Source organism: Ranitomeya imitator, chromosome 4 (assembly GCF_032444005.1).
Source record: "Ranitomeya imitator isolate aRanImi1 chromosome 4, aRanImi1.pri, whole genome shotgun sequence".
Lineage (NCBI taxonomy): Eukaryota > Metazoa > Chordata > Amphibia > Anura > Dendrobatidae > Ranitomeya > Ranitomeya imitator.
In genome coordinates, this window is record NC_091285.1 from 35,960,364 (window position 1) to 35,975,754 (window position 15,391).

General features: G+C 41.2%; 1 protein-coding gene across 1 annotated transcript; it reads right to left on the reverse strand.

Annotated features, from left to right (window-relative positions):
* Positions 1-10,183: 10,183 nt before the first annotated feature.
* On the reverse strand, positions 10,184-10,666 carry LOC138674440 (splicing regulatory glutamine/lysine-rich protein 1-like). Its single transcript, XM_069762281.1, has one exon. It carries the CDS (start codon positions 10,664-10,666, stop codon positions 10,184-10,186), a length of 483 nt encoding a protein of 160 aa, XP_069618382.1.
* Between the last annotated feature and the right edge of the window lie 4,725 nt (positions 10,667-15,391).

Genomic DNA, 15,391 nt, shown 5'->3' on the forward strand with positions numbered 1-15,391 from the left:
GAGAAAAAGAGAATGTCCTATGTAGGAGTTCCAAGGCGTCAGAGATAGAGAAGTTAAGTTCCGGTCATACTCGCAACACACTGTCCTTGAGGGGAAAGAAGACACGGAACAGCGCATTGAAATTAGGACCTTTGCTAACTGGACTTTAGAACTGAGCTGGGCTTTGGGAAAGTAGAAAGGAATGTTGAAGGTAGAGGACGAGCGAGTTAAGAGGAAGAAATTGAAACTGTGTGTGAAAATGTTCCGTATTGTGAAGGAAACGTTCTTCAAGTTGTATATCCGCTATCTACTGTTTATAGTTCCCCCCCAAGTTATCTTTGTGTAAAAAGTTTATTTTTGACTAGTGGTCTACCTCATTAAACTGTCAAACATCTGGTCCTGGCCTACCAAAGTCATCAGTTACATGTGGCCTTCAAGGGCATAGCCCCCCCAACAGCTCATGTCTTCATACCCAGTCAGGACCTCCACCTTCATGTAACGGTGCCTGGAGCAAGAGACTAGCATCTCGTACAAGGCTACCTCCCCGAGCCACGTGGCATAACAGACTGGATCAAGTTTTGCAGCCGGAAGAGCAGATTAATAAGGGAAGACTTGAGTTACATGGAGGATGACGACCGTTACACGATCTTAAATGGCGCCGAGCACTTCATAATGGCGGTTAGTGGTGCAGAACCACAAGAACTTCCCTCCCATCATGGGCAATATGTCCATTTCCTTACAATAGTATTAAATCATCACTTTACTGAGCAAGGCCTTCGGTGCAGACCAAGCAGTTCCACTGATGCAAGGCACCGCTAGTTAAGATGCGCGAATGGTGTTGGAGAAGAACAGGGCTGGTTTGTGCCTCAGATTAACACCTATGTAATTTTTATTGGTGATCTTACTTAGCGCATCTTCACATTAACTTAAAGAGGTCCTGTTCTCTTGTAAAGACCGTAAAAACTTGCACTAAATAATGGTCCATAACTCTGGAACCGAATGGCAGATTTTTAAAAAACAAAAAACAGATTACTCAAGGGAGCAGCGGGAGTAAAATAACATCAAACACTGGTCAATTTTGAACTGGTGACATGTTCTCTTTAAAGAAGAATGTTCTGAGCTGAAGATCCTCCTCTATGGTATCCACATGCCACTTTTGGAAAGTGGTAGTCCTAAAAGGCGAAATCTGTAAAGGGCACGGCTGACTCTATTTTAGAAGTCTGAGGAAGTTATCAGATTGACTTGTTCAATATACTGTATGATAGTTGAAAAATTGTTTAAAGGGACTCTGTCACCTGAATTTGGCGGGCTCTGTTTTTGGTCTGACGGGCGGTGTTTTCGGTTCTGTCATGCACCCCTTCCTTTCCCGCTGGCTGCAATATTGTCTTGAATTTGATTAGGTTTCCTCCGTAGTACACGTGTGCGCAAAGCAATCTCGCCTTGCGCATGCGCAGTATGCTTTGCCCAACTGCGGGCAAAGCCGAAAAGCATTAGTGTGCATGCACCAGCGCACATTGTCCCGGAAGTATTTCGCTGTGTTCCGGGACATAGTGCGCCGGCGCATGCGCACTAATGCTTTTCACCTTTGCCCACAGTTGGGCAAAGCATACTGCGCATCCGCAAGGCGAGATTGCATTGCGCACGCATGTACTACGGAGGAAACATAATCAAATTCAAGACAATATTGCGGCCAGCCAGAAAGGAAGGGGTGCATGACAGAACCGAAAACTGCCCATTGGACCGAAAACAGAGCCCGCCAAATTCAGGTGACAGGTTCCCTTTAATAACTTATTTTTTTCACAATTTTATCAAAGGTCTGGAATGAGGTGAGTTCAATGCTGGCATGAAGCTGGAGGCTTCTTCTCATATTTACGAAGGAGCAGTGGGCGATCACTAAATCATTCAAGAACTTACAAGAAAAGCTGCAATAGAGTAGAGTAAAAAAAAAAAAAATATATATATATATATATATATATATATATTTTTTTTTTTTTTTATTAGCTCAATACCTAACAAATAGTACATAAAAAAGTGAAAAAATATTCAAAAAAATGCCCAGGCCACAACAGCAATAAGGATAATACCAAATCTATAGGATGTGGGGAATTGACTCAGCACACAAGTATGTACTCTGAGGAAATAAAAATAGTAGTAAATAAGTGATCTGTAAGGAGCAATCCTGGGCTCATAAATCCAGAATTCTATAAAAGGCTATAGCAAGGATGTACATAACACTATTATAAAGGGTAGATGTAACCTCAGGGTAAGGAGAAGGTATATTGCATAAATGCTATCCACTCTAGAAACTTGGAATACCAAATCCATATTACTTGAAGAAATGCTACAGCATAAGTATGAATTTTTATTGGATAAATGTAACCAATGGTAAAAGTGGTGAACCACAGGGGAAACATAGCCCTCTAATAGAATGCACAGATATGAAGTACATAAGCAGATATATAGCTATAAAAGTTAACTTCGCTGCATCATGAAAAGAGATAATAGGAATAACTGCACTCAAGGCTTGTTTCGCCTGGGTAAATGGCTTCATCAGGAGTTCACTTAGTTCTTAACTCATGGATATTGCCATTTAATCTTAATACAAAAAAAAACATAATTTTAAATATTGAGAGAAGGGTAACACAAGTCAGATTCCACTAATCAGTCTTTTATGACATATCCTAGTGATGTTCAAAAATCTGCTAATGTTAAAAATATAAAATAAGGGGAAAATTGAGAAACTATTTTAGACCATTCTTCGCTAAACTCTTATTTTTCCCTTCACCCAATTGTATTGGTTATTTTCCATGGAGGTCCTCAGATGTTCATTAATTCAGTTGTCTCAGTGGACATCCTCCGATGTTTTGTATCATCTAGCAATTAAGAAACATTTTTCCAGCTGACAATAGGAAATTGCTGAACATTTTAATTTTGGTGAATAGGAGCGCAGCTCTGCAGGAAAAAAGTGTAAAGCGAATGTATGGAGATGGACATATTGTTCACGATTCCCCCTTGAAGAAACAAGTATAATGTTATGTGCTGTAATGTGAACTTTGATGTATAATGTGAATTGTGATGTGCGTTAAAGATGTTAGTAATGTTGATAGTGTGTGTAGTTTGAAAGGAGAGATAGTGTCATATTTTGGACTAGGCCAGAGTGGAAAGAGCTGAGTTGAAGGGAAAGTGATGGTTTCCTGTCAAGGAATTAGAAAGAGTGCACAGAAAGAGGACCTATGGTCAGTTGTGAGCAGTGCCACATTCTGGGATGTGCCTAAACTGAGAGGAGACCGAAGGAAGAGATAGCGAGATCCGGAGAGAAAGAATGATCTATCGGAGACATGTGCTGGGAGAGGATGCCGAGCAGAAAGTCCCAGAGTTTATAACTCTTGAAGTTAACGTGCCTAGGGAGTTCCTGAACATCAGCACTAGAGAAGATAAGTACCCGCATCAATGGCACCCTAAGGGGAGAGAAGACTCGGAACTGTGGGGCAAGTAAAGGACTCTTGCTAAGCAGAACTGTAAAGTTGAGCTGGGTTGTGGTGAAGTAGTGAGAAACAATGGAGACAGAGGGCAAGTAGAGAAAGTAAAAGAGGAAAGGTGAAGAAAGAACAATACAAAAAAGATGAAAGAATCTGTGTGTGGAAAATGCTTTGAGTTGTAAAGGAAATGCTCTTGTATATGTTTCCTACAAAGTTCCCGTTCAGTAAAAAGTTGTTATTTTTAAATGGTCTTCTCCCTCATTGAACTGTAAACCATCTGGTCCGGGCAAAACAGTAACATCGGTTACATATGGGCTACACGGGAGTAGCACCCTCAGAGCACATTTCCATACACCCAGCTAGGATCCCCACTTTCTTGCATTGTGCCAGGGCGTAAGAGACAATGACCTCTCCCACGTCTACCATGTTACACTGGGCGTAGTTAGCATGATTGAGTCTTGCAGCTGGAAGAGCAAACTGATGCAAGGAAGACACGAGATGTGTGGAGGATGGTGACCGTTACGTGGTCTAAGATGGCACCGAGTACAAACTTCAAAATGGCATTTAATGTGGCAGAAGAACAAGAAGGTCCTGCCTACAGAGAGTAATGGCCATTGTAGGAGAATGAAGTAGAAGGAAAAGGGTCGCCCAGTAGGGTGTGACTCCAGAGAACGGGTGGAGGAGTCGGAGGAATGGGAGGGTAAGCCAGAGAGGGCACCAAGCAGCGAAAGGCAGAGCCGTAACGTAAGACACCGAACAGTGAGTATGATGGCGCCAGTTTCGAACAAAGCAAGAGAGCAGATATGTGTGATGATTTATGTATATGAATAAGCGTCAATCAATACAAGAATACTGGGATCACCCAATGCATACAAAACAGAGCACAAATCAAAGAAAAAGTGTATGCATAAAAAAGAAGGGCATCACCAAGAGAATTTTTTATGAAGTGTCATGTAAGAATGCTTTTTATTGAAAACCACCACATACAAAAACCATTAAAAACATTTAAATAATGCACAACTCCGATTGCAATAGGGACATTCATGTCATATGGCACTGCTCACATCAGACCTTAGGTCTTCTTTCAACACACACTGGCCACAGTTTGATGTTCTGACAGGAAACTGCCTCTGTCCCTTCATCTTATTCCCTCTCACTCTGGGCTTGTCTCAAACTTGACTGTAACTGTCCCAGTTACCGTTGCTAAGCAGAACACAGCTTCGTCACTAACAAAAGAGATTATTACACATTCAAATTTCATTAACACATATCACGATTCACATTATACAATATAACATTCTTCAAGGGGGAATGCGGGGAATATGTCCATCACCTTACACTGTAATGACGGGAGAATGCTTTAGAGGGAAAAGGTGGTCATGGTGGGTGGATTGGGCTAGAGAATAAGCATATAGGGGGTATAGTTCCCTCTGAACTATTCAGCTTGCTTGACAGTTCCTTGTTAACCCAGATATTAGTATATGTGTTGTTCCTGATTGTCTCCACCCTAAGTTCCTGATTTGCTCAACCCTGTGATCTCCTGATTGAACATTCTTCTTAAACCTGTCAAATCAGTTCCTTCCTTGTGAGATTATTAAGCTACTTGCCTTTAGTCAAACTTTTTACCACCTGCTGCTTATCCTCAAGATTATACTGCTGCTACCGTGTACTGACCTCTGGCTATTCCTGACTATGCAAGCTGCTGATCCTTTAACTATACTGCTATTCCTGTGTACCGGCTTCTGGCTATTCCTGACTATGCTACCTTCCGGTGCTGCCCCTAGTGGTTGCAATACCACTACTCCAACTCAGGTCAGTCCATAACAGCAACCCTGAGAGCAGTCCCCACCTCTGAAGGGGAATCACTGGTGAGGCCAAACTAACCTGAGGAGCTGATACTGGATTAGGAGGACAGTAAAAAGGACTCGGATCGTCGTAAGTTCCAGGGTCCTAACAGAGAGGACCAACTTAAATGAAAAGTAAAGAACTGTCGTCTAGTTTAAGTAATTTGCAGGAAGGTGGCTCGACGTCTTTCACAAGAATCTGGTCATATACGATAAGTGCAGATTGCAGGCTCCGGGATGGTCGATAGATACTATAGATAGATAGATAGATACTGTAGAGTGTAGACAAATAATAAACAGATGATAGATAGATAATCTATCTATATAATTCTCTAAGGTCCACTTCCGTTAGTTTGTCTGTCTGTTTGTCTGTCACGGAAATCCCGCGTTGCTGATTGGTGACCAATCAGCGACAGGCGCAGTCTGGCCGCAAATTCGCCCCTCCATACTCCCCTCCAGTCAGCACCCACATAGCATTTTAGCAGTCCGTTAAATGGACTGTGTTACACCGCGGCATAACGCGGTGTAACGCAGTCTGTTAATGCTGCTATTAACCCTGTAAGTGTGACCAACTTTTTACTATTGATGCTGCCTATGCAGCATCAATAGTAAAAACATATAATGTTAAAAATAATAACAAAAACCCAAAACATTATATTCTCACCTTCCATGGCAGCCTTTCCTCTGGTCCCAAGTCCGGCCCCGGACGCTCCGGTCCCAAGAATGCATTGCAGCAATGACCGGAGATGACCTAGTGGTCTCGCGAGACAGCTACATCATTACATGTTATTGCCGCAATGCATTACTGGGAACAGAGCGTCGCGAGGAGCATCACTAAAGGCCTGGGCTGGATCCGGGGGCCGCCGGAAGGTGAGTATATAACTATTTTTTATTTTAATTCTTTTTTTAACAGGGATATGGTGTCCACATTGCTATATACTATGTGGGCTGTGTTATATACTATGTGGCTGTGCTATATACTACGTGGGCTGTGCTATATACTATGTGGGCTGTGCTATATACTATGTGGCTGTGCAATATACTATGTGGCTGTGCAATATACTAAATGGCTGTGCTATATACTACGTGGGCTGTGCTATATACTACGTGGGCTGTTATATATTGCGTGGGCTGTGCTGTATACTACGTGGCTATGCAATTTACTGTGTGGCTGTGCAATATACTACGTGGGCTGCGCTATATATTATGTGGCTGTGCTATATACTATGTGGCTGTGCAATATACTACGTGGGCTGTGCTATATATTATGTGGCTGTGCTATATACTATGTGGCTGTGTTATATATCACATGGGCTGTGCTATATACTACGTGGCTGTGCTATGTACTACGTGGCTGTGCTATTTACTACGTGGCTGTGCAATATACTACGTGGCTGTGCTATATACTACGTGGCTGTGCTATATACTACGTGGACTGTGTTATATGCTACATGGGCTGTGAGACTCTTTCTCCCAGGGCACTCAAAAACCTGGAGCTGGCCCTGGCTTCACTGATTGGTCACGCCCGGCCGGCCGTGATCAATCAGCGCAGGTGCAGTCCGGCTGTGAATTGGCGCAGTATTTTAACCACACTTCACTAATTGGTTGCGCCCGGCCGGACGAATTATGTGTATTCATTGCATTATTCTAAAATCTTCATAAATAAACTACATATTCTAGAATACCCGATGAGTTAGAATCAGGCCACCATCTAGTAGATAGATAATTGATAATAGATAAAGGATAATAGATAGCTAGATAAATACTGTAGACAGATAATAAATAGATGATTGATAGATAGACAGATAATAGATAGATATTAGATAGATAATAGATAATAGAATAGAAAATAGATAGATAATAGATAGATGGATAGATAGATATTAGATAACAGATAGATAGATATCGATAGATAATAGATGATAGATAGATAGATAATAGACAGATAGATATAGATAGATAATAGATAGAAAGGTAGATAATAGATAGATAATAGATAGGTAATAGATAGATAGATAGATAGATAGATAGATAGATAGATAGATAGATAATAGATAGATAGATGATATATAGATAGATGATAGATAATAGATAAATGATACATGATAGATGATAGACAATAGATAGATTTATAATACACAGATAAGAGATGGATAATAGATAGATAATAGGTAGATATATAATAGATAATAGAGAGATAATAGAGAGGTAGATAATAGAGAGATAATAGATAGATACTGTAGACAGAAGATAAATAGATAAAGCTTGATATGAGTAAAGATAATTCATGAAAAGTATAAGTATATAAGGGGACAATACAAATATCTCGCTGAGGATCTGTTTATACCAAGGAAGGTGACGGGCACAAGGGGGCATTCTTTGCGTCTGGAGGAGAGAAGGTTTTTCCACCAACATAGAAGAGGATTCTTTACTGTTAGGGCAGTGAGAATCTGGAATTGCTTGCCTGAGGAGGTGGTGATGGCGAACTCAGTCGAGGGGTTCAAGAGAGGCCTGGATGTCTTCCTGGAGCAGAACAATATTGTATCATACAATTATTAGGTTCTGTAGAAGGACGTAGATCTGGGGATTTATTCTGATGGAATATAGGCTGAACTGGATGGACAAATGTCTTTTTTCGGCCTTACTAACTATGTTACTATGTTACTATGTAAAACCCACTTCTACCCTTCCCCCAATATATGATTATTCTACTAGCGGTGGAGCTTCAGGTGGGCAGAGATAATGGAACAGGCATTATTATTATTGTAATCCGGACGTGCGTCCTCCCCCTTTCCTTCCAGGATATAACTTCATTACTCTGTGACACATCGCCTCCAGTTTTTGCATGGGATCAGGTGTTATTGGTACAAACTAAAAATTGTCTTTTCCGACTCTGCTTCAGCTGTCATCCCCTCCCGCAGGGGAGACCACATTTCGAGGGTTTCTGTAACATTGTCGCTGTGGAAACAGCCCTCTGCGTCCCGCCGTCAGTGCTCAGTGATTCCCGGATTCCCCTTCACCTGAGGATGAGTGTTCCGGTGATCAGACGGCACAATGTCCGCGCCACTTTCTTTCTGTATCTATTTGTGGTTGATGAACAGATTTGAGCTGTGTTCTCTTCTGTATCATTAACCACAGTTCACCAGTAATTTCTTTTACTTCTTTTTCTCATTTTTTTGTCATTTATGTTTTATTATTTAACTATTATTCACCTTAACTTCAGGGGTGAGACTTATTAAGATTCACACCGCACAAAAAAAAGTCTATAGCAGTAAATTGTACCAAAATTATCAAAAGTTGGCTCTCAATAAACCTGGTACACTTAGAACTGTCCTTACAGGAAATAATACCAGGATTTTACTACCTAATCTGAGCGCCACATGATGTAGAGACAGAGACCCTGATTCCAGTGATGTGTCACGTTCTTACGTATAGCTTTCTGCTGTAGTTTTGATAAAATCGCTGTTTTATTAGCATAAGATTGTCACTAGAGGACTAGTAACCATATTCATGAGCTCTGTACATCCCTCTGATTGGCAGCTTTCTGCCTATGCACAGTGTACACAGAAATCAGTTATACACAGCTCTGGATTCAGAGAACTGGTAGATCTGCAGATTTAATAAGTGCACAGAGCAGCCCAGTAAGTTACACATGACTGGAATCAGTGTCTCTGCCCCTATATGAGGCTGGTCTCAGGTGGAGCAGCAAAAGCCTGAAGACAGATTCACGTTAAGTCATACGATAACATCTATTGTACATCTTCTTTGAGCAGACATACAGAAGATTTTTGACAAAATGTTCCCCTTTTCATTTTTCTCTCCTTTCCTTTAATTTTATCTTACATTCACTTCTCTCATCCATCTTCTCTCTTCATTTTCTTTCCAACCCTCTCCCTTTTTTCCTATTCTGTTCTTCTTCCTTCCATAGTTTTTCCACATGGCTTTCTTTCTTTTCAACTTTTATACCTTTCTTTCATTATCCCTTTCCATTGCGTTCAGAATTTTCCTTCCCTCACTCCCTTCTTTTCCATTTTTTTCTTTTTTAACTTCTATTTTTTCTATTTTGCTATTTTTACACATTTTTTTACTTCCCTCTCTTTTTTATCTCACTTCCTTCCTATCTATCTTTCTTTTTTCCTTCTTTCTCACTGTTTCTTTCTTTCTTTCTTTCTTTCTTTCTTTCTTTCTTTCTTTCTTTCTTTCTTTCTTTCTTTCCTTCCTTGTTCCCTTTTTCCTTGTTTTTTCTTCCTTACTCTCATTCTATCTTTTCTTCCTTTATTTTCTTCCTTCATCTCCTTCCTTCTTTTCCACCTTCTTTTCTTCCTTCCTTCCCTTCCTTCTTTTTGTCCTTGCTTCTTTTCTTCCTTCCTTTCTTTCCTTCTTTAATTCCTTCATTTCCTTCCTTCTTTTTTTCCTACCTCTCCTTCCTTCTTTTCTTCCTTCCTTTCTTTTTTTCCGTCCATTCCATTATTTCTTTTCTGCCTTCCTTTCCTTCCATCCTTCCTTCCTTCCTTTCCTTCTTTTCTTCCTTTCTTTCTTCCTTCCTTCTCTCCTTTTCTTCCTTCCTTTTTGTTCTTCATTCTTTTCTTCCTTCCTTTCCTTCATTTCCTCCTTCTTTTCTTCCTTCCTTTCCTTTCTTCCTTCCTTTCCCTACTTCTTTTCTTCCTTCCTTTCCCTTCTTCTTTTCCTCCTTCTTTTCTTCCATCCTTTTCTTCCTTGCTTTCCTTCCTTCCTTTCTTCCTTCCTTTCCTTCCTTCTTTTCTTTCTTTCTTTCTTTCTTTCTTTCTTTCTTTCTTTCTTTCTTTCTTTCTTTCTTTCTTTCCTTCTCTTCTTTTCCTCCTTCCTTTCCTTCATTCCTTCCTTCTTTCCTTCCTTCCTTCCTTACTTCCCTCTTTCCTTCCTTCTTTTCTTCAATCTTTTCCCCCTTCTTTTCTTCCTTCCTCTCCTTCCTTTTCTTTCTTCATTTCTTTTCTTCCATCCATTCCTTATTTTGTTTTCTTCCTTCCTTACTGTCCTTCTTTTCTTCCTGCCCTCTTTTCTTCCTTCCCTTTCTTCCTTCCTTTCCTTCCTTCTTTTCTCCATTCTTTTCTTCCATTCTTTTTTCTTTCTTTCCTTCTCTTCTTTTCTTCCTTCCTTTCCTTCTTTCTTTTCTTCCTTCCTTTCGTTAATTCTATTCTTCCTTCCTTCTTTTCTTCCTTCCTTTTCTTCCTTCCTTTCCTTCTTTTCTTCATTCTTTTCTTCCTTTTTTCCTTTCTTCTTTTCCTCCTTCTTTTCTTCCTCCCTTTCCTTTATTCTTTTGTTCCTTCTTTTCTTCCTTCCTTTCCTTTCTTCTTTTTCCTTCTTTTCCTTCCTTCTTTTCTTCATTCTTTTCCTTTCTTCTTTTCCTCCTTCTTTTCTTCTTTTCTTTCCTTCCTTCCTTTCCTTCTTTTCTTCCTTCTTTTCCTTCTTTTCTTCCTTCTTTTAGTCCTTCCTCTCCTTCCTTTAGTCGTTTCTCTCCTTCCTTCTTTTCTTCCTTCCATTCATTTCTTCCATCCATTCCTTCCTTTCTTTTCTTCCTTCCTTTCCTTCCTTCTTTTCTTCCTTCCTTACATTCCTTCTTTTCTTCTTCCATTTCTTCTTTCTTTTCCTTCCTTCTTTTCTTCCTTACATTCTTTCCTTCTTTTCTTCCTTCCTTCCTTCCTTCCTTCCTTTCCTTTCTTCTTTTTTCCTTCCTTTCCTTCCTTCTTTTATTCCTTCCTTTCCTTCTTTACTTCCTTCCTTCTTTTCTTCCTTCCTTCCTTCTTTTCTTCCTTCTTTTCTTCCTTCCTTTCCTTCCTTGTTTCCTTTGTTCCTTTCTTCCTACCTTTCCTTCCTTCTTTTCCTTCCTTTCCTTTCTTCTTTTCCTCCTTCTTTTCTTCCATCCTTTTCTTCCTTCCTTTCCTTCCTTCTTTTCTTCCTTCCCCTCCTTCTTCTTTTCTTCCGTCCATTCCTTCCTTTCTTTTCTTCCTTCCTTTCAATCCTTTCGTTTCTTTCTTTCTTTCTTTCTTTCTTTCTCTTTCTTTCTTTCTTTCTTTCTTTCTTTCTTTCTTTCTTTCTTTCCTTCTCTTCTTTCCTTTCCTTCCTTCTTTTCCTTCCTTCCTTTCTTCTTTTCTTCCTTCTTTTCTTCCTTCTTTTCCTTCCTTCTTTTCTTCCTTTCTCTCCTTTCTTCTTTTCTTTCTTCCTTTATTTTCTTCTTTCTTCCTTCCTTCTTTTTTTCCCTTCTTTTCTTCCTTCCTCTCCTTCCTTCTTTTCTTTCTTCCTTTATTTTCTTCTTTCTTCCTTCCTTTTTTTTCCCTTCTTTTCTTCCTTTCTTTCTTTCCTTCCTTCTCTTTTCTTCCTTCCTTTCCTTCCTTCTTTTCTTCCTTCTTTTCCTTCCTTCCTTCTTTCCTTCCTTCTTTTCTTCTTTCCTTTCTTTCCTTCTTTTCTTCCTTTTTTCTTCATTTCTTTCTTCCATTCTCTTCTTTTCTTCCTTCCTTTCCTTTCTTATTTTCTTCCTTCTTTTCCTTACTTCTTTCCTTCATTCTTTTCTTCCTTCATTTCATTCTTTTCTTCCTTCTTTTCTTCATTCTTTTCCTTTCTCCTTTTCCTCCTTGTTTTCTTCCTTACTTTCCTTCCTTCTTCCTTCTTTCCTTCCTTCCTTTCCTTCCTTCTTTTCTTCCTTCCTCTCATCCCTTCATTTCTTCCTTCCTTTCTTTTCTTCCTTCCTTTCTTCTTTTTTTCCTTCCTTACTTTCTTCCTTTCCTTCCTTCTCTTCTTTTCTTCCTCCCTTCTTTTCTACCTCCTTTTCTTCCTTCCTTATTTTCTTCCTTCCTTTCCTTCTTTTCTTCCTTCTTTTCCTTCCTTCCTTTCCTTTTATTCCTTCTTTTCTTCCTACTTTTCCTTCCTTTTTTTCTTTATTCTTTACCTTTCTTCTTTTCCTCCTTCCTATCCTTCCTTCCTTCTTTTCTTCCTTCCTTTCTTCCTTCCTTTCCGTCCTTCTTTCCTTCCTTCTTTTCTTCCTTCCTTTCCTTCTTTTCTTCATTCTTTTCCTTTCTTCTTTTCCTCCTTATTTTTTTCCTTCCTTTCCTTCCTTCCTTTCTGTCCTTCTTTTCTTCCTTCCTTAGATTCCTTCTTTTCTTCCTTCCTTTATTTTCTTCTTTTCCTCCTTCTTTTCTTCCTTCCTTTCCTTTCTTCTTTTCTTCCTTCCTTTCCTTACTTCTTTTCTTCCTTACGTCCTTCCTTTCTTTCCTTCACTATGAAAAAGCCGTCAGCACAGTCTGGCGGGAGCTTATCTCCTGTAAACAATATGATCGGCTGTCAAAAATTGGACATGCCAGATCAATATTTCTCCCAACACTTAATTCTCAGTGGCTACCATATTCATTAGACTTTCAGCCGAATTGGTTGACATCGGCAAGTTCTGACAAAATTATCCTAATATATACGAGAGGCTTTACTCTCCCTCTCTTTTTTTCTTTTCAATCTTCTTCCCTCCTTTCCTCACTCACCCACCACTCCCTTTTTTCGGTCTATCTTTTTTTCTACATTCTCTTTTTATTCCCTTGATTGTGCTTCCTCTCCCTTCCTTTTCGATCTTATTTCCTTCCCATACTTCCTTTCTTCATTCCCTCCTTTTGCTTACCTTTTTTCCCTTCCTTCTTCCATTCGATTGACTATTATTATTTTTCAAACTGGCTAAGTGACTGTTACGGTTCGAGTTCCCGCCGCTGCACAGGGGGAATCTTGAGCCATCTCCTCTGTGGTCTCCCTTTCCTCTCCAGCCGCAGTGGAGCCTGCTCAGCGGAGACGTCGGTCCCAGCGTCTGGCTCAGCCTGATACTATGCGGATGGTTTCTGCCATTGTTGCCAGTACTGATCAGCGGCGAGCAGATGTCTCTGGGACTAAGTCCTGCTTTTTCCCTTCTGAGCATGCCCAAGGTAAGACCTCTCATTGGAGGTCAGGGGTCACATGCTCAGGTACTGCTGCAGCTCCCATTGGTCCTCTAGGAAGGTCCTGAAGTTGCTCTGGTATTGTAGCAGCTTCCATTGGTCCTCTAAGAAGGTCCTGAATCTGCTACAGCTATAAAAGGTTTGCACGGCTGCACGGCCATGTGCTAGTATCACTTCATGTTATGAGCTTGCTAATTGTGGTCGCGCCTGTATGATTGTATTCAGGGAACCGGCTGAAATAAGCCCCTAGAATACCGGCACCTCCGGTGAGGAGTTTTTGTGTGCTTCCCTGTGTGTGTAACCACTGACTGCCATCAGCTCAGCAGTTAGCTGCGTTCCCCTGTAACGCTAACAGGGCACAGCGTGTTCTTTTCTGTGTGACTCAGTGAAGTAACTGAGTTCACTTATACCGCCATATAGTGCCGTCATTTTCTAGCAGCAGGTTGTCTCCTGCACGGTGGACCCCAGGCTGCAAACGCACCAATTATCAGGGGCGGACTGGCCCAGGTGGAAGAGGGGCATTTGCCCCCTGGGCCGGTCACTAAGCAGCTGATTAGGGGGCCGCCTTGTTTTAGCTGTGCAGGCGGCATCACAGTGGAGGAGACACAGACGCAGGCACAGCTCCCTGTGTGCGGCCGTCTGCTCTGCTGGAGTGGGGGAGCGCGGCTGTATCTTCTTCCAGCCGGAGAGGAGCTTGTGGGCGGCTCAGACAGGAGGCCGGACGGTGAGCTGTAGAGCTTCTGTGTGGTGAGCAGGGGACGCTGATAAGTCCAGGGCCGCTCCTGTATAGAGTCAGCGGCTGCTCTGCTGATCACTGAGATTTTATTGCTGGAGAGTGAACTTTCAGGGTCGCCCTGTCAGTGACAGGTTATCAGCTCCAGGGTCACCAGATCTGCAGGAAAGTTCAATCTCCTGCAATAAATCTCCATCCCTGTACCTCAGAGTGACCAGAGACACAATACTGAATCCTGCCCTGGACTGATCCAGCCGGAGCCTGGTACAAAGAATAATACAGAGATCAGAGGTTATACCGTGTACACACTATCCTAGATCTGTATTATACATACAAAAATGCGTATACTGTATAAGGCTAAGTTCACATTAGCGTTTGAGTCCCCTGCGTGGTGCTGCGACTTCTTTCCTTAAGTTCCACCTACTCTGCATGCCTATTAACATTGTGTACGCAGGGACATGCATTGTATGTGGATGCATCCGCGTGCATCATTTTGACGTCCCCTTAGAACAGAAGAAAATGCAACATGTTGCGTTCGGCAGGCACGTCAAAACGTCGCACCGCATACAACACATGTCTCTGCGTACACAATGTTAAAGATAGGTAGACAGGACACATGTGGAAGTAGGCAGAGCTTAAGGAAACAAGTCCGCAGCACCACGCTGGGGTCTCAAACGCTAATGTGAACCCGGCCTAACAGTATATCAAATGCCAGTTATATGTTATGTTGTATGTGTTAGGGCCTGTGCGCACGCTGCAGATTGTCGCAGATTTTTCTGAACAGATTTGTCACCAAACCGAAAGGGATTCCTAATGCCATCAAGTGACTGAGAATCCTGATGTCTCGTGCAAACATTCCTTATGTTTTTTCCTTGCAGATTTGGTAGATATGTAAATCTTCAGCATATCACTTTTATCAGTGCATTTGCTGCAGATTTCACTCAGACTAAGGCCGGCTTCACATTTGCGAGTTTGACGGACGTAAGAGCGCAGAAACTACGTCCGTAAAACTCGCAAAACATACGGCACAATTATTCTCTATGCCCCTGCCCCTATCTGCCGTATTTTACTGATCAGTATTATACGGCTTTCTACGGCCATAGAAAATCGCAGCATGCTGCGTTTGTCACTGTATTGCGCAAATAAAACGTCAATGAAAGTCTATGGAAGCCCCAAAAATACGGATTACACACGGACCAGCAGTGTGACTTGCGAGAAATACGCAGCGCTGTTAGAGAGAAAAGGCGGCAATTCAGTGCGGTGTACAGTAAAATCACACTGACAGCTTACAATAGAATAGATAGAATAAATGTGTACACATAGAATAGGTATATATGTATATATATGTCAGTAGACACATATATGTATATATATTATTATTTCATCCAGCGCGATATAGCAGAAAGCCGG

Bases quoted from the DNA above. Each gene is read 5' to 3' on its own strand.
- LOC138674440 (XM_069762281.1), bottom strand. From the start codon at position 10,666: ATGAAGAAAAGAAGGAAGGAAAAGAAGGAAAAAGAAGAAAGGAAAGGA.